At 43.6% G+C, this 19,108-nt stretch overlaps 1 protein-coding gene across 1 annotated transcript; it reads left to right on the top strand.

Moving 5' to 3' along the window:
* Positions 1-2,348: 2,348 nt before the first annotated feature.
* On the top strand, positions 2,349-3,598 carry LOC309559411 (carbohydrate sulfotransferase 6-like). The gene has a single exon (XM_082262670.1). The coding sequence runs from the start codon at positions 2,366-2,368 to the stop codon at positions 3,503-3,505; it is 1,140 nt and encodes a 379-aa protein (XP_082118796.1). The 5' UTR covers positions 2,349-2,365; the 3' UTR covers positions 3,506-3,598.
* The last annotated feature ends 15,510 nt before the right edge of the window (positions 3,599-19,108 follow it).

Genomic DNA, 19,108 nt, shown 5'->3' with positions numbered 1-19,108 from the left:
CCTGAAGAGCTCAGAGACAGAATTGTGGCAAGGCACAGATCTGGCCAAGGTTACAAAAAGATTTCTGCTGCACTTAAGGTTCCTAAGAGCACAGTGGCCTCCATAATCCTCAAATGGAAGACGTTTGGGACGACCAGAACCCTTCCTAGAGCTGGCCGTCCGGCCAAACTGAGCTATCGGGGGAGAAGAGCCTTGGTGAGAGAGGTAAAGAAGAACCCAAAGATCACTGTGGCTGAGCTCCAGAGATGCAGTCAGGAGATGGGAGAAAGTTGTAGAAAGTCAACCATCACTGCAGCCCTCCACCAGTCGGGGCTTTATGGCAGAGTGACCCGACGGAAGCCTCTCCTCAGTGTAAGACACATGAAAGCCCGCATGGAGTTTGCTAAAAAAAACACCTGAAGGACTCAAAGATGGTGAGAAATAAGATTCTCTGGTCTGGTGAGACCAAAATAGAACTTTTTGGCCTTAATTCTAAGCGGTATGCGTGGAGAAAACCAGGCACTGCTCATCACCTGTCCAATACAGTCCCAACAGTGAAGCATGGTGGTGGCAGCATCATGCTGTGGGGGTGTTTTTCAGCTGCAGGGACAGGAGGACTGGTTGCAATCGAGGGAAAGATGAATGCGGCCAAGTACAGGGATATCCTGGACAAAAACCTTCTCCAGAGTGCTCTGGACCTCAGACTGGGCCGAAGGTTTACCTTCCAACAAGACAATGACCCTAAGCACACAGCTAAAATAACGAAGGAGTGGCTTCACAACAACTCTGTGACTGTTCTTGAATGGCCCAGCCAGAGCCTGACTTAAACCCAATTGAGCATCTCTGGAGAGACCTAAAAATGGCTGTCCACCAACGTTTACCATCCAACCTGACAGAACTGGAGAGGATCTGCAAGGAGGAATGGCAGAAGATCCCCAAATCCAGGTGTGAAAGACTTGTTGCATCTTTCCCAAAAAGACTCCTGGCTGTATTAGATCAAAAGGGGGCTTCTACTAAATACTGAGCAAAGGGTCTGAATACTTAGGACCATGTGATATTTCAGTTTTTCTTTTTTAATAAATCTGCAACAATGTCAACAATTCTGTGTTTTTCTGTCAGTATGGGGTGCTATGTGTACATTCATGAGGAAGAAGAATGAACTTAAATGATTTTAGCAAATGGCTGCAATATAACAAAGAGTGAAAAATGTAAGGGGGTCTGAATACTTTCCGTACCCACTGTAGTTATATGCTTCTTCTTTCTACTCTACTTTTCTAGTGTACCATTGCAATTTTTTTCATCCCTCTTGAAAGTATCCTTCGGACCTTATTGAAGGTTGTTTCAAAGTTTGATCTCTTGGTGGGTCTGTGTTCAGGTCATGCCAAAGGTATATATATATATATTTATATTTCTTAACTTTTATATTGGTGGTTGACTCTCACTGAGAGCATGCAAAGGAATCTAGCATTAAAAAGCCCTATTTAGTGGCAAACTGTACAACAACTTCTCCATTTTCCCTTGGGGAACCTTTCTCATCCTCCTGCCTGGTGTGAAATTTGAATTTTAACCCTTGTTTGAACAATCTCTGTGGATTCAGTGTTAATGCAACCAAATGCCAATTTTGGTAAGATGCCCTTCAGCATTCTTCATGTTTACATCAATGTATGTTGATCAATGTTTATCTTGATATCTCTAATATTAGCTAATATTGTAAAACCACTACCTAAATACATTCAATGTTATGTACCATTATTTGGTCATTTGGATGTACAACTCTCAGACATAGATACTAACTTTTCTGTATTTGATTTACCTGTCCAGGCATGGTAGCACCTATCCCCTGAGGAAGCCTATCAAACAGCGAAACATGTTAGGATTGCTACAACTTGACAAACAACTGTAATGTGGATATCAAATATGAATTAGTCCATTTTTTAAATATGTCTATATATTTTTTCTTACTTTTTAACATGAAATATGTGAATAAAGTGTTTGAATTTTAGTATATGATTACGTTTCAAATTATTGGCACCTAAAAAAATCCCAGCTCTTATATAGAGCATTTCAGGTGCCCTGTTTTCATAATTTTGGGATGCTGTGTCTATGAGATCTCCTCTGACCAATCTATCTTGTCCACTGTAAAAATAAGTAAGAGACAACCTAACAGTACCTCAAAAAGCTGACATAGGTTCTAATCCTTCTCCACTCTATTCAAAACTAAAAAAAAAAAACTCTTTAATTGGTTATAGTTATTAATCCTCTGTAATTCCCATTTACTAATTCCTCATAATTTTTTACTCTCTTTTACAGCTTCTGTTTTACATGTCTCATTGGATTTTAAGCTTCGTGGTCTTGGAAGACCATTCCAGTTCTTACTTGATTTCTGATGATGCCACCACATCGTAAACATTTATTTTGCCTCTTCATATCTTTATCATTCTTCTCTCTAAGCATGTTTTTTTTCATCAAAATTCCCTCCTTTATGCACTTACCACACTCTGATACCAAAAATAAACGAGTCCATCTCCTTATCGTATCATCCTGGAGATCAGGTTCTTCATTCCTTGGACAGATCTTCAATCATCACAATGACGTCTTTTACCTCTTTGAGCCTGGACATCCCATCTGGATGAAGTTTTGGGGTGAAAGTTCAGAGCTGCTACATTTTCCCTTAAGAGATCTTCTACGTTCACTTTTCACCTGTGATGTGTCCCCACTTCATCAGTATCTTCCTAATGGGGGAAAACAAGTTTCTGATTTAGGTTTCTTTGAACAAAGTCGAGCACTCTGTACCCCACCAGCTTGTTCAGCCTTTATACCTTCTGAAGGCTATGACCGATTAAAGTGCTACCACCGTTGTGGAAATACTTTGCTGGATAAAATGGCAGAAATTTGCAAGACATACAGCCACGTGGTGATGAAGACAGTCCGGATTCTCAACCTTTCTGTTCTGCTTCCCCTTTTCCAAGACCCCACTTTTGATCTTCGTATTCTGCACCTTGTGAGGGACCCTCGAGCTGTTGCTTTGTCAAGGAAATCCCTTGAACTTGATATTGACAATAATATTGTACTTAAGAGTGATGGAAATAAAAATATTACAATAAGCCGGGTTATGGAGAAGATTTGCAAATCTCAGGTTGATATCAACAGCGTGGCTAAAGCAGCTGAGGTGCTGCAAGGACGATACATGGCAATCCGACACGAGGACCTTTCTAACGAACCTCTTAAGAACGTTAAAAAAATTTACAATTTTGCTGGCCTTCATCTAACCAACGACCTGGAACAGTGGGTTTACAATGTCACCCATAAGGAGGTAGCAGATAAAAATGGAATCATGACTTTCTCAAGAGACTCTTCAAAGGTGGCCCAAAAATGGAGAACTGTTGTGAACTTTAATTTTGTAGAACAGATTCAAAAGAACTGCAATGAGGCAATGGATCTTTTTGGTTACAAACCAGCAAAATCCAAAATTGATCTAAAAAATTTGACTTTGGACTTAGTAAATAGGGAATGGTCATTGGAATGAACTAAGCAGACTGGCAATGTCCTCGGTTTCCATATATCCCAACTTCACTCACCCTACAGATGCCACTGTAAAGAGTCCTCACTAGTGAATTTGCTAAAGGAGAAGTACAGCCAAAGCTCATTTGGCTATACTTCTGTGGATCACAGGAGTGCAGTTCGTTTTGCACTCCTGTGACCTGTTTGCAGTCAACAGCGGGCTTAAGTTGACATCACAGAGCTGGTCCAGGCTGGGGAAAGATCATGACAATAAGGTCGGGATACATCCACAACCCTGGACTGGCACCTAGCTCAGCCTCTCAGAGAGCCGCTGAGAGGCTGAGCCAGCCGCTTCCACCTCCTCCACAACCCAGCGCTCTAGTAAGCAAGGGTGTGGCAGAGCAGAGAGCGGTGACTGACAGTCACTAGCTCTCTGTTCAGGGAGCACTGAGAACTGAGCAATTAATGGTGTTTGATCGCTCTGTTCTTAGCCTTAGACCTGGAGGGGGACAGATGCAGCACTGGACCGATGCTGCATCCATCTAGGTAAGTATGATTCTAAAAAAAAATACTTCTCTTAAGAATTTAGCATGACAAAATATTTTACATTGGCTATGACACCAAGGAGAGAACATTGATTAGTAGACACCACTTCTAGATCCTTTTTAGAACATAAACACTGTGGAGGTTATTTACTAAAACTTGAGAGTGAAAATTCCGGCTTTGCTTCCAGGTTTTATTGTCAAAGCTTAATTGAAAAAGTTAGAGTTAAAAGTAGATTGGCAACCATGCATAGCTGCACCAGATTCTGAGTGCAATAGTAAAAAGGGATTTGAGAACTGGAAGGAGGGAAGAAAAGGAACTTATCTTCATCCCCTTATAGGTAATAGAACTTTATAGGCATCCTCTGATTGATCTCAGAAAACATTTACAATCTTTGGTAATATATATAAAAACAATTTCATTGTAAAAAAAGTTTCATAAAAAACCATCATACTAACATACATGAATAGCCATATAACAATATACTCCTAAGTCAAAAGAACCCATGTGCATGACAGACATATCATAGTTTCTTCTTTTCAGACTATTTAAGTGGTCAAACTTATCAATTTGAGATATGCAGGATTCAATTGTTATGGAAGCATGAATCGCTACGCGTTTTGCTCCGCAGCTTCTTCAGGTGATTTTGTGGAGCAAGGAAATACGGCATAATAAATGTACAATCTGTAAATTTGTGAGCATATTCATTTGAAGTATGCAATTCAATGCAACGCTGAATAAACAATTTTTCATTTTTAACCACTTAAGCCCCGGAAGATTTTACCCCCTTCCTGACCAGGGGGTATTTTGCGATTCGGCACTGCGTGACTTTAACGGACAATTGCGCGGTCGTGCGATGCTGTACCTAAACAAATTTGACCTCCTTTTTTTCCCACAAACAGAGCTTTCTTTTGGTGGTATTTGATCATGCGCTATAAACAAAAAAAGAGCGTCAATTTTGCAAAAGTAACAATATTTTTCACATTTTTTTATATGAAATTCCCCCCCAAAAAAATGTAAAAATCTAAATTTTTTAACATTTTTGGCCAATTTGTTTTATGCTACATATGTTTGGTAAAAAAAATCACAAAAAGCGTATTTTGATTGGTTTGCGCACAAGTTATCGCGTTTACTAACAAAGGGAAAGATTTTTGTCATTTTTGTTGTTTTTTTTTTTAACGCATAATGGCGGCGATCTGCGATTTTTTTGCGGTACTGCGATATTGCGGCGGACAGATTGGACCCTTGACTGACATTTTTGACACTTTTGGGGTTACCAGTGACATTACTGCAGTAATCAGTGCTATACATATGCACTGTTACTGTAAAAGTACACTGGCAGTGAAGGGGTTAGCTTTATTTGAGAGGGAGGGGCTGTGTGTGTCCCTAGGGGCGTGATTCTAACTGTGATTGGCTGTGGCTTGAGCTGTAGGAACAATGATCAACGGTCCTACATAGTAGAACCGTATGATCATTGTTTCTACACAGGGGAGAATGACAGGCGGCTTGTTTACATCAGCCGCCTGCCTTTCTCGCTCTCCACCAACGATCGCTGAGTGACCGGCGGACATTGGGTCCGCTGGTCACACGCGCGGGGAGGTCCGTGACCGTGCGGGAGCACGCCTCCGGCGGCGCGTGCTCGCTCCCCAGAGCCTCACAGGCTAGTGACGTAGACCTGCGTCGCTTTGCCTGTGAGGGGCTGACTGCCGCAGTAAATCTACTGACGGCAGTCGGCAATTGGTTAATTGTACAGAGTGTATTATGACCAGGGATCGACCGATTATCGGCACCACCGATATATCGGGGGCCGATATGCACTTTCCCCGATTTATCGGAATCGGCCCCTGAGGTTACCAATATTGCCGATATTTTGGGAAAGTGCTTGTACCGTAGTGATGACTGCAGTTAGAGGCATCACCCCGGTACCGGTGTCCATAGCCGACGGTCGGCTGTCTTGTAATGAGAACTGATGCGGCTGAGAAGCCACTCGGCTGTCATTACAAGGAGCGGGAGGGGATGCCCCCCCTCCCGCGGCTCGCCCAGGTCTCCTGTCCCACCGGGAGACCCGGGCAACCAGCCTGCACGGCCGCCAAAACCCCGATCAAAACCACATTCGGCTCTGATCGGCTTTCCATGCAAAAACCCGGAAGTGATGTCATGACATCACTTCCGGGTACTCGGCGCCAAATTAAAAAAAATGGCAGCATTCAAAACAGCCAAACTTGGCATTTTGAATGCTTTTAAGTGCAGAGGAGGGGTTTGGGGTCTTTTAGACCCCCAGATCGCTCTACAACAGTACCTGTAAAAAAAAATAATAATGAATAAATTGAAAACATTTTTTTTTAAATGTCCGAAAATATCGGCAGATGTCAGCCGATACTGAAATGCGATGACCAAAATATCGGTATCAGTATCGGCAATAAAAAAATGATATTGGTCGATCACTAATTATGACTATAACTTTAATAATTACACAATTTATTTTATTATTGTCTCAGGCTCAGGTTCTTCCCCCTTCCAGTTTTCAAATATCTATTTATTTGGGATGTGGCATCTCAAATGTTTGTATACCAGTAAAAAGGTATTTGTGGTTTGACAGGGGAGGCATGCCAAAAGCTGAGTCAAACCTCTAATACAAACCTCTAAGTTTAATCATTGGGTGGGTTAACCATTTAACCACTCCCGCCCCGCCCACCTTTCATATACTGCGGCACTCAGCCGCTGCTGGGCAAAGCGACGTACCGCTACGTCGCTCGCTCAGGTGCCTGTGGGGGGCGAGTAAGCACCGCCGGCGGCACGCTCCCACCCCCGCTCGTTCCCTGGGGAGCCAGAGCGTGCGACCGGCGGCTCCGATGGCCGCCGGCCACTCGGGATCTTCCGCAGCAGAGGGAGAAAAACAGACGGCTGATGTACACACAGCCGTCTGTCATTCTCCCTTAGATTATCACAGAGGCTATGCGATCCTGCTATATAGGATCGCATGTCTCTGTGATGATCTCACAAGCCATGCCCCCTGACAGTTAGAATCACACCCCTAGGGACACACTTAAGCCCTTGATCCCCAGTAAAGTTAACCCCTTCCCTGCCTGTGTCATTTAGACAGTAACAGTGCATATTTATAGCACTGATTATTGTAGTGATGTCACTGGTACCCCCAAAAGTGTCAAAAATGTCAGTTAGGGGTCCGATCTGTCCGCCGCAATGTGCAGTCCCGCAAAAAAAAAAATCGTAGATCGCTGCCATTACTAGTTAAAAAAAAATAAAAAATAAAAATGACATAAATCTTTCCCGTAGATAGTAAACGCAATAACTTTTGCGCAAACCAATCAAAATACGCTTATTGTGATTTTTTTTTTTAACCAAAAATATGTAGCAGAAAACAAATTGGCCTAAAATGTTAAAAAATTTTAATTTTTACATTTTTTTTTTGAGAATTTCATAAAAAAATTTTGAAAAATATTGTTATTTCTTCAAAATTGACGCTTATTTTTGTTTATAGCGCAAAAAATAAAAATAGCACAGGTGATCAAATACCACCAGAAGAAAGCTCTATTTGTGGGAAAAAAAGGACATCAATTTCATTTGGGTACAGCGCCGCACGACCGCGCAATTGTCCATTAAAGTAGCGCAGTGCCGGATCGCAAAATAGGACCTGGTCATTGAGGGGGCAAATCCTTCCGGTCTTAAAGTGGTTAATCATTGGGTGGGTTAACCATTTAAAAGCATATACTGTATACATTGTTTGATGTCTTGAGTCCCCGGTCCTTTTTCTCGGTAAAACCCTCGGATTCCTGAACATTTTTTTTCCATTTTTTGTGATGTCTCGGTTCCCCACATTAAACATTTAAGCAAAACGCCTGTCACTCAAAAAAGTACATGAGCTTCTTTTTGGCAGATTACAAACATTTTTGGTCCCATAGACTTCAACAGAAACGCCTGACTTGAACATTTTACAAGCATTTTGTCGCTAGTATTCCATTTAAACAGTGGCTCCCCACCCCTAGTTTCCATTCCCTCTCCTCCTCCTAGTGCTTTCTGTTGGCTAAACAAAAATGCCTAAGGGTCCTTTCACACGGAACGGAGTCCATTTTGCTCAGCGAGGGATCGATCCGCCAATCCCTGCTGAGCAGGCGGATGACAGCTCTATCTCCGCTCTGTGTGCAGAGACCGACCTGTCAGATCCCCGCTCTCCTCTATGGGGAGATCGGATGAGAACGGGCCGCCTGTCTGTTCTCATCCGATCCGATCCTCCAGGCGGATGGAAAATAGGGTTTTCATCTGTCCGGATTTCACGGACAGGATCGGAATCGTCAGGGCCGGTGCTAGACTATTTTATGCCCTAGGCAAGACCAGCTACTTGCGCCCCCCCCCCCCTAAAAAAAGGGAAGGGGTTAAAAACTCCTCTGTGACCCTGATCTGATGGTTCCTCCATGTTATGCTGTCATACCCAGGGCCTTTGATGTTTTTCCATGTCACACCCTGGGACCCCAATATTCCTCCATGTCATGCTGTCATACCCACTGACCCCGATGTACCTCTATGTCAGATCCTGATGTTTTTCCATGTCACATTTGGGGACCCTGATGTTCCTCCGTGTCACACCTGGGGACCCTGATGTTCCTACGTGTCACACCTGGGGACCCCAATCCCCCATGGCACACCCAGGGGCCCCAATTCCTCATGGCACACCTGGTGACCCTGAACCCCTGTTAAACGTGAAGGGTCCTGGTGGAGGGAAAAGCAGCAGTCAGAGAGCTCCGCATGTCCTTCATCACCAACCTCCTCAGACCATTCTGGTGCCTCCTCGCTTCTGCCCCAGTAAAGGTTCCGCCCTCCAGTGCCGAGCTCTGGCACAGGTTCAGCTCTCCTCCGTTCCCTGCTTAATACCGACCCAGGGAAATAAACGGCTGCCCACCAGCTCAGTGCAGAGAGTCTCTTCCTGCCTGGGGTTAAGGCTGCTCAGCTCCAGCTGAAGAGGATCATCATGCAGGCAGCACTCTTAGGGGCTCCCTTCTTGCCTTCCTCCAACAGTGGTGGAAAGCCAGGGCCTGGTAGTTCTGCCACTGCCCAAGACACTTGGCATCTTCCACTGTCCCTTCTTCCCCCCCCCCCACCTCCGCCCCTCGCCTCAGCTCACAATAATCATCATAATCATTCATGATGGAGAGAGAGTGCCGACTCCTGGCTGCGCCCCTAGGTGGCAATGTGCCCTAGGCGGCTGCCTAGTTAGCCTAGTGGAAGCACCCGCCCTGGGAATCGTATAGCAGCGGGTGTCAACGGACATGACATCCGCTGCCCCATAGGGATGCCTGGAGCATCCGATCCGGTCCGCCTGAAAAGCTGACAGGCAGATCGGCGTGTGATCGCCCGGGCCTTAAGCTGTAAAATGCTTGTAAAAAAATGCAAAAATGCAGCTCAGGTGTGAATGGAGCCTTATGCTGGCCTTTCACGCACACAATTTCGGCCGTTTGCAGACTGAACGATTATTCATCAGTCGAAAGCGAATTGGCCACTAACTTACAGAATAAACTCTTTTACATAAACGTTTTCATGATTATAATGATCATTCGATAACATGCACAATACGAGTCAGAATATTATTTTCGTTTCAATTTTACCATACACGTAACAACTTTTGTAGAAACGATAAAAGTTTTCGCTATGGATCCATCGACATTAGCCAGGCACACGATTGAAATCGTCGGTAAACTTGTGTTCACTAACGGCCCGATTTTCGAACGATCTTTCCTAAAACGACCATTTTCGGCCGAAATTCTGTGCGTGTATGGCCAGCATTAGTGTTTGTAGTCCTCTCTATCATATTGTACAACACTTTTTTAGGTTAGGTAGGACTTTAGTCTGGTAGCAATTCTATATATCAATATTTTTATTTCTTTGTTTTTTGTTGGGAATAATTAGTAAAAAATTTGAAAACAATGCTTTTTCTTTCAGTCCCGGTTCACATTTGTGCGATGCGGGAACGCTGCGAATATGCAGCGTGATCCCGCATCGCATCCGCACCTCTGTCAGTTCACACTGTCATATGGGATACGTAGGGGGGTGTCAATTAGAAGTTAAACAACACCCCCAGTTGCGATTGCATATCGCAGTGCGATCTGCAAGTTCGCACAGAATCGGATCGCACAAGTGTGAACCACCATGCGATCTGATTCTGCTCCGGATAAAAAAATGCCTCGTGTGCGAGTTTAGTGCGGATGCGGTGCGAATTCAGCCATACAAAGTGTATGGCTGAAATTTGCACCGCACATGAGATCGCATGTAATTTAGGAGCAGTACGCTCCGAATTACATGCGATCTCCGCGATCGCACAAATGTGAGCCGAGCCTTATGCCTCGTACACACGCATCGATAGTTGGCCATGAATTTTTGGCCAACGTCCGATCGGGCGATTTTCAGCTTGTTAGTATGATGCTTTCGACAACCGACTCCGACTTTTCGGCCGAAAAAAAATCTGGTGTGAAGGCTATAAAATTTTTGTTGGCCGTCAACACAATGGCCGATTTTCTGTCAGTCAGTACAGATTTCGGCAGACAAAAATCTGATGAGCAAGAATGGGCATGCTCAGAGATGAAAAGACACACGGAAAGTAAACCATCACATGACATCACTTCTGAAGTAGATTTTTGTTGGCCGAGAAAATTAGTGTGCAGTCTAGAGCACATTTCAACCAACAAAACACCACTGGACAAAAGTCGCTTGATCGGTCGGCCGATAATCGTTGCGTGTGTACGAGGCTTTAAGCCCCGTACACACGCACAGATTGCTGGCCGTAAATTGTTGGACAACGTCCAATCGGACGATTTTCAGCTTGTTAGTATGATGCTTCCGACAACCAACTGCGAATTTTCGGCCGAAAAAAATCTGGTGTGCATGCTATAAAATTTTTGTTGGCCAACAACAGAACGGCCGATTGTTCCTCAGTCAGTACAGATTTCGGCAGACAAAAATCTGATGAGCAAGACTGGGCATGCTCAGAGAAGAAAAAACACATGGAAAGTAAACCAGCACATGACATCACTTCTGAAGTAGATTTTTGTTGGCCGAGAAAATTAGTGTGCAGTCTAGAGCACATTTCAACCAACAAAACACCACTGGACAAAAGTCGGCCAATCGGTCGGCCGATAATCGTTGCGTGTGTACAAGGCTTTAAGCCCCGTACACACGCACAGATTGCTGGCCGTAAATTGTTGGACAACGTCCAATCGGACGATTTTCAGCTTGTTAGTATGATGCTTCCGACAACCAACTGCGAATTTTCGGCCGAAAAAAATCTGGTGTGCAGGCTATAAAATTTTTGTTGGCCAACAACAGAACGGCCGATTGTTCCTCAGTCAGTACAGATTTCGGCAGACAAAAATCAGATGAGCAAGACTGGGCATGCTCAGAGAAGAAAAAACACACGGAAAGTTAACCAGCACATGACATCACTTCTGAAGTTGGTTTTTGTTGGCCAACAAAAGTCCAGTGCAAGTCTAGAGCACATTTCAACCAACAAACAACACTGGACAAAAGACGGCCGATCGGTTGGCCAACAATCTGTGCATGTGTACGGGACTTTAAGCCCCGTACACACGTAGGGATCGTCGGCCGAACGATCGGTCGTCTTTTGTCCGGTGCTGTCCTGTCGGTTGAAAAGTGCTAAAGACTGCACCATAATTTTGTCGGCCAACAACAGCCGACTGCAGAAGTGATGTCATGTGATGGTTAACTTTCCGTGTCTTTTTTCTTTTCTGAGCATGCCCAGTCTTGCAAATCTGCTGATTGTCGGCCGAATTCTGTACTGACTGGCGAACAATCGGCCATTATGGTGACGGCCAACAAAAATTTTTAAGTCTGCACGACAGATTCTGTTCGGCCGAAAATGCGCTGTCGGCTGTCGGAAGCATCATACTAACAAGCCTACAATCGGCCGATCGGTCGGCAGCTGAATATTTACGGCCGACAATCGGTACGTGTGTACGGGGCTTTACTCTTTCCTAATACAACCTTTACATTAAATTACAAAAACTATTCAGACGCCTGCCTGTACATGCACATGGTTCATAGGCTCCCATTCTAACCCCTCATGGATCCTCTCCTCCCCATTCTCTGTTGCCAAATCTAACATCACCTACACTATATTACCAAAAGTATTGGGACGCCTGCTTTTACACACGTAAACTTTAACCAGTTCTGGACAGGAAGAATTTGTCCCCCTTAATGACCAGGCCATTTTTTGCGATTCGGCACTGCGTTACTTTAACTGACAATTGCGCAGTTGTGAGACACTGTACCTAAATAAAATTGATTTCCTTTTTTCCCCACAAATAGAGCTTTCTTTTAGTGGTATTTGATCACCTCTGCGATTTTTATTTTTTGTGCTATAAATAAAAAAAGAGCCACAATTCTGAAAAAAAAAAAAAAACAATATTTTTCACATTCTGCTATACATCATCCCCCCCCCCCCCCCAAAAAAAAAAATGTTGGGCAATTTGTTTACTGCTTCATATTTTTATTTTAAAAAATCACAATAAGCGTATTTTGATTGGTTCGCGCGTCTACTAACTACGGAAAAGATTTCCGTAATTTTTATTGTTTTTTTTACTGTTAATGGTAGTGATCTGCGATTTTTAGCGGGACTAAGAGGTGGACAATTCGGACCCCTAACTGACATATTTGACACTTTTGGGGGGACCAGTGACATTACTACATTAATCAGTGCTAAAAATATGCACTGTTACTGTAATAATGACACTGGCAAGGAAGGGGTTAACCCAGGGGGTGATCAAGGGGTTAAATGTCTCCCTAGGGGAGTGTTTCTAACTGTATGGGGGGCGGGGCTTGTGAAATGATAACAGAGACCTGTGATCCTATATAGAAGGATCACAGGAGCTCTATGATCACTCCAGAGAGAAGAACGTCAGCTGTGTTTACAACAGCTGACCGTCCTTCTCTCTCAGCGGGGAACGATCGCGGGTGCCCGGCGGCAATCGGAGCAAATGGCGGCGTGCATCTGAGTCCACGATGCCGAATGGGGGCGGGAACGCGCCGCGGGCCGCACGCCCTGACCCCCTAGCTGCAGGCGCAGGACTGACGTAGAGCTACGTCGGTTCGCGCAGGAGGGCCAGCCTGCCACAGTAATTCTGTGGTGGGCAGTTCTTAAGTGGTTAATGGCCTCCCAGTCTTAGTCCGTAGGGTTCAATATTGAGTTGGCCCACCCTTTGCAGCTATAACAGCTTCAACTCTTCTGGGAAGGCTGTCCACAAGGTTTAGGAGTGTGTCTATGGGAATGTTTGACCATTCTTCCAGAAGCATGGTACCCCCCCAATCAGCACCCCCTATTTTTGCTTCCAGAGTTGGTGCTTTAGTTATACGTTATTGGCTAAAATCGACTTCATCCAACATACTTCCCTATCTCTCCACTTTCCTTCACCCCCCCCCCCCTTTATACTTAATCACCAGTAATGATCCATCCAGTTTGCCTCGGCTTGTTGTATTCTTTGCTTACCTATGTGATTTTTCCATTTTAGACATGCAATCTACTACATATGTATCAACGCTATTTGGTTTGTTTGTTATTCCATGTTTTGTTAATATACACTACAGTATATGTAAAATAATGAAAACCAGTGTGATCTCCCTTTGGGGATCACACTCTTTATCTTTAGTACTTTTGAATTCTTTCATTAAATTCTAGTGAAAAAAAAAAAGACATCTTTGTGAAAAAAAATGTAATAAAATGTTTTCATTTTCCCAAAAAATTAAAAAAAAAAAATGACTTAAAAATCTCACCATTGCTCCTATTAAATACCTAATACTGTCTACTTTCTGAAAAAAAAAGTGTCATAGCTGAAAAAAAAAAAGGTGTCTAGCTCTCAGATGAAAGGTCTGAGAGATAAAACATATCAGGAGAGACTTAGGAAACCTAAAGTTTAGGTTCACCTTTAACCACTTGCCGACCAGTCACGTTGACTGTACTGCGGCAAAGTGGTTCGTTATCGTATGGCGACGTAGACCTATGTCAGCAGACATTCCCCACTCTCGGCGGCGCGCGCGCGCCGCCGGAGGCTCGCTCCCGCTGTTTTCAGTCACAGCGGGAGTCGGGCCAGGGGAGGAGCGGCGGTGATCACCGCCGCTCTTCCCCGATCGTCGGGGAATCGAGTGTGGAGATCCGCCCGCTTGTGTAAACAAAGCGGGCAGATCTCCTAAGTGACAAGGAGTGACAGATTGCAGTGTTCAGCATAGCTGAACCTGCGATCTGTCCCTGTGTCACTCAGTCACCTCCCCCCACACACGTCAGTAAGCACCAGGCATACATTAACCCCTCCCTCTCCAATAAAATTAACCCCATTCCCTGCCAGTGTCATTTTTACAGTAACAGTGCATATATATAGCACTGATTACTGTAGTAATGTCACTGGAACCCCCAAAAGTGCCAAAAATGTCAGTCAAGGGGGTCTGATCTGTCCGCCGCAATGTCGCAGTCCCGCAAAAAAAAAAATCGCAGATAGCCGCCATTACGCGTTAAAAAAGAAAAAAACACCAAAAATGACAGAAATCTCTCCCTTAGTTAGTAAACGCAATAACTTTTGCGCAAACCAATCAAAATATGCTTATTGCGATTTTTTTTTACAAAAAATGTGTAGCAGAAAACAAATTGGCCAAAAATGATAAAAAAATTTTGATTTTTACATTTTTTGGGGGGGGAATTTCATATAAAAAAATGTGAAAAATATTGTTATTTTTGCAAAATTTTCGCTCTTTTTTGTTTATAGCGCAAAAAGTAAAAATGGCACAGGTGATCAAATACCGCCAAAAGAAAGCTCTGTTTGTGGAAAAAAAAGGACGTAAATTTCGTTTGGGTACGGCGTTGCATGACCGCGCAATTGTCAGTTACATTTGCACAGTGCCGAAACGCAAAAAGTGGCCTGGACGTATGACAGCAAAATCCTCCGGTGGTAAAGTGGTTAAAAAAAAAAAAAAAAAAACAGCAGTAGATGTACATATTTTTGCATATTCAAAAAAAGGTGCATTTATTATTTTTTTCTCGGGAGCCTGCGGAACATTGCACTTACAATCAGTAGATCGTGGGTGCAATGTCAGGCTTGTTACTGCTTTCTGCCGGTACTTGTGTATTGGATTTCTGTTTGAAAGCTGTAAGAAGCGTCAATGAACTACGAAAGCGCTCACCAGCATCCTCACAGTTCATCCACTCCAAAAACATGCTAGGTGTCCTCAATGTCCTACAATAGCGGACTATATCGGCCACAGAATGGAGACATATTTGATAAAATCACCACATTTTTTTTTTTTTTTTTAAAGCATTTTAAAAAATTTAAAGAGAACTTAGAATGCCCTTATAGGGAAAAATTGATACATAAAATATGCACACAATAAAAATGAACATATAGAGATTACATGGATACATTCCATACAGTGGTTTGGTGTTAGACCGTACGGACAATACCATATATTACCATTGTATGAATTGTATCAATCTAATCTCTATATGTTCATTTTTTTGGTGTGCATATTTTATATAATACAAAACCCAGGTAACAGGCTACCCGGGAAGCAAAAAGGGGTTACTATTGTAGCAGAAGGGCCATATTAGGGTTTCATTACTGAAAAATTGTAAACATTATTGTAATTGCAATGTTTAGCATTCTAAAAAAAACATTTAAAAATCCAGCACCCCAAAATCACTCAAATGAGTGACAATCACTGTTAATAATGGTGTACACAGGACTCAGGGCCGGGACAGGAGGGATGGCTGCCCTGGGCACTGTGCTATCATGTGAGGTATGGGGGTCACCACAAGGAGATTGGGGGAGGGGGAATTTGTGTTGGAAGGGGCAAATTGGGGGATGGCAAGGGGTAAGTTTTGTTCTAGAAGGGGAAATTTGGGGCAGGGAGTGCTAAGAATTGTGATTTAAGAGGATTTGTGTTGGGAGAGGGGATGGGGGGGGGGGGAGATTTGTGATAGGAGTGGGGATTTTTGTGCTTGTAGGGGGGATTTGAAGTTGGGGGGGTGGGAGAGGGAAAGATGTGTACTAGTTACATAGTTACATAGTTAGTAAGGTTAAAAAAATACATCAGTCCATCCAGTTCAACCTATGATGTGTGTGTGTGTTTGCTGTTATCCGTACATTGTATACCCCTGTATGTTGTGGTCTTTAAGGTGCCCATCTAATAGTTTTTTTAAACTATCGATGCTCCCTGCTGATACGACTGCTTGTGGAAGAGAATTCCACATCCTTACTGATCTGACAGTAAAGAACCCCCTACTTATTTTAAGGTTAAACCGTTTTTCCTCAAGTTTTAGTGAGTGGCCATGTGTCTTATTATATTCCCTTTCTCTGAAAAGTTTGTTCTTTATGCTCGGGTCACCAGTACAGTATTTGTACATTGATATCATATCCCCCCTCAATCGTCTCTTCTCCAGAGAGAATAGGTTCAGTGCTTGTAGTCTTTCCTCATAGCTGATGTCCTCCATTCCCCTAATTATTTTTGTTGCCCTTCTCTGGACTTTCTCCAGTTCCAGCACATCCTTCCTGAGGACCGGTGCCCAGAACTGGACAGCATACTCCAGATGTGGCTGGACCAGAGTCTTGTAGAGTGGGAGAAAAATCTCTTTATTTCTGGAGTGAATCCCCTTTTTTATACATCACAGTATTCTGTTGGCTTTGCTTTCAGTGGCTTGGCATTGCATGCCACTGCCAAGCCTGTTGTCTACCAGTACCCCCAGGTCCTTTTCCATCCTAGACTCACCCAGAGGTTCCCACCCCCCTCCCCCCAGTGAGTAGCTTGCTTTCGTATTACTGATGCCCAGGTGCATTACTTTACATTTTTCAACATTAAACCTCATCTGCCATGTTGTTGCCCACCCCATTATTTTGTTCAGGTCCGCTTGTAAGGTTTCCACATCCTGCATAGAAGATATTAGCATGCTTAGTTTAGTATCATCCGCAAATACTGAGATTGTACTCAATACTCGATATCCCCTCCTAGATCATTTATGAATAAGTTAAACAGGATTGGTCCCAGGACAGAACCCTGGGTGACCCCACTTTCCACACCCACCAAATCCGAGTACTTCCCATTATTTACCACCCTCTGTACTCTCCCCTGGAACCAGTTCTCTATCCAGGTACTCATCCTATGGTCCATACCTACCTTCCTTAGTTTGTACAGTAAGCGTTTGTGGGGAACGGTGTCAAAGGCCTTTGCAAAGTCCAGATACACCACATCCACAGGCTTACCTTTATCTATATGGCAGCTCACTTCATCGTAGAAGGTTAATAGATTGGTTTGGCAAGAACGATTTTTCATGAAACCATGTTGATTACTACTAATGATACCGTTTTCATTACTAAAGTCTTGTATATAGTCCCTTGACATCCCCTCCAAAATCTGGCAGACTACTGATGTTAGGTTGACCGGCCTATAGTTATCCAGGATATATCTCGGCCCTTTTTTAAATATTGGTACCACGTTGGCTTTTTTCCAATCAGCTGGCACCATACCAGTCTGTAGACTATCCTTAAAGATCAAGAATAATGGTCTGGCAATCACCTGGCTGAGCTCTTTAGGAACCCTCGGGTACAAGCCATCCGGTGTCGGTGATTTATTTATGTTAAGTTTCTCTAATTTAGTTGTAAGTCTATCTTCTGTTAGCCTTGGCGGCACTTCCTGAGGTGTATTATTTAGTTTGGCCTTACAAGCTGGATTAGTGTAGCCCCCCAATTCTTTTGTGAAGACTGAAGAGAAGAAATTATTTAGCACTTCCGCCTTTTCTCTGTCCTCTGTGGCCATATTTCCTTTGTCGCCTTTTATGGGGCCAATGTGTTCTGCCCTCGCTTTCTTACTGTTTATATACTTAAAGAATTTCTTGGGGTTCTTTTTACTCTCTTCCGCTATATGTCTCTCGTGTTCTTTTTTATCCGCCTTGATTTCGTCTTTACATTTCTTATTACACTCTTTGTAATGCTTGAATGCTGCCAATGACCACTCAGTTTTGTATTTTTTGAAGGTCTTTTCTTTAGTATTAATATACATTTTTATGTTGGAGTTTAGCCACCCAGGGTTTAGTTTTGCTCTTTTAAATTTGTTTCCCTTTGGAATCCACTGGCCAATCCCTTTGTTTAGTATGTTCTTGAAACACTCCCATTTTTCCTCCGTGTTCTTTGTTCCCAGGGTTCTATCCCATTTGATATTTTCTAGCAGAGAGTGCAGTTTGGGGAGGGTACATTTTAGGGGTAGAGAATTTGTGATAGGAGGGGGTAATATTTTTTAGGGAGGAGGGCCTTTAGGTCTGGGGGGATTTGGGGGATGGGGGGGCAAACATTTGTGCTGAGAGGGGAGATTTCAGCAGGGGGCAGATTTGTACTGGGAGGAGGGGGGGTTATGCCTAGAGGGTAAACTTGCAGTGCTCAGTGTTTTTGTGGGGGGATTTTGCAGACACATAATCACATATCTAAGTTAGGGGGGGCACAGTTTGGCATGTTCGCCCTCGGCTTTAGGTGACCTTGTCCCGGCAGTACTCACAAACAGAAAGACACAAAAACATATAACATACAATGTAGGACGTCCGGACGCCAAAATGTCTATACACACATAGGCTGTTACATGAGAAATTTCACTAGTAAGTAATTATGGTACAAAATCAATGTAAAAAGTAACAGCCAATGTGTGTAGAGCCCATGGGGACTGGAGCTAAGAGATACCCTCCCCCCCATGAGGTAAGTGCTTGGTGGAATGTAAGTGATCAAAGGAACATGGAAGATCACTATGGAAAGTTTGTTCCGCTAGTTGAACAATAGTGGGGTTCTCCGTTGCTCATGGGTGCCATTTGGAAAAGTGTTGATAATGAGGATATCAGTGGAAGGTGAGCTGCAGGCACTGGATGGTAAAGCGGCAGTTCATCAGCCGGCCGATGGTAGCTTTGTACTGAAGCAAAAAGAAAGGTTTGACCGTACTCCAACATGGAAGGTGAAAGTTAGACATTATTGTATAAAAGCATGTCTTGAGAGCAGTACAAACATCAGCTGTCTGTCCGCCTCTCACAAGATTGCTTAATCTTCTG

This window comes from Pelophylax lessonae (assembly GCF_965119305.1).
Source record: "Pelophylax lessonae genome assembly, chromosome: 7".
NCBI lineage: Eukaryota > Metazoa > Chordata > Amphibia > Anura > Ranidae > Pelophylax > Pelophylax lessonae.
This window is presented reverse-complemented; position numbering and strand designations above follow the sequence as displayed.

Coding starts and splice junctions, on each gene's coding strand:
- LOC309559411 (XM_082262670.1), top strand. CDS start 2,366: ATGATGCCACCACATCGTAAACATTTATTTTGCCTCTTCATATCTTTA.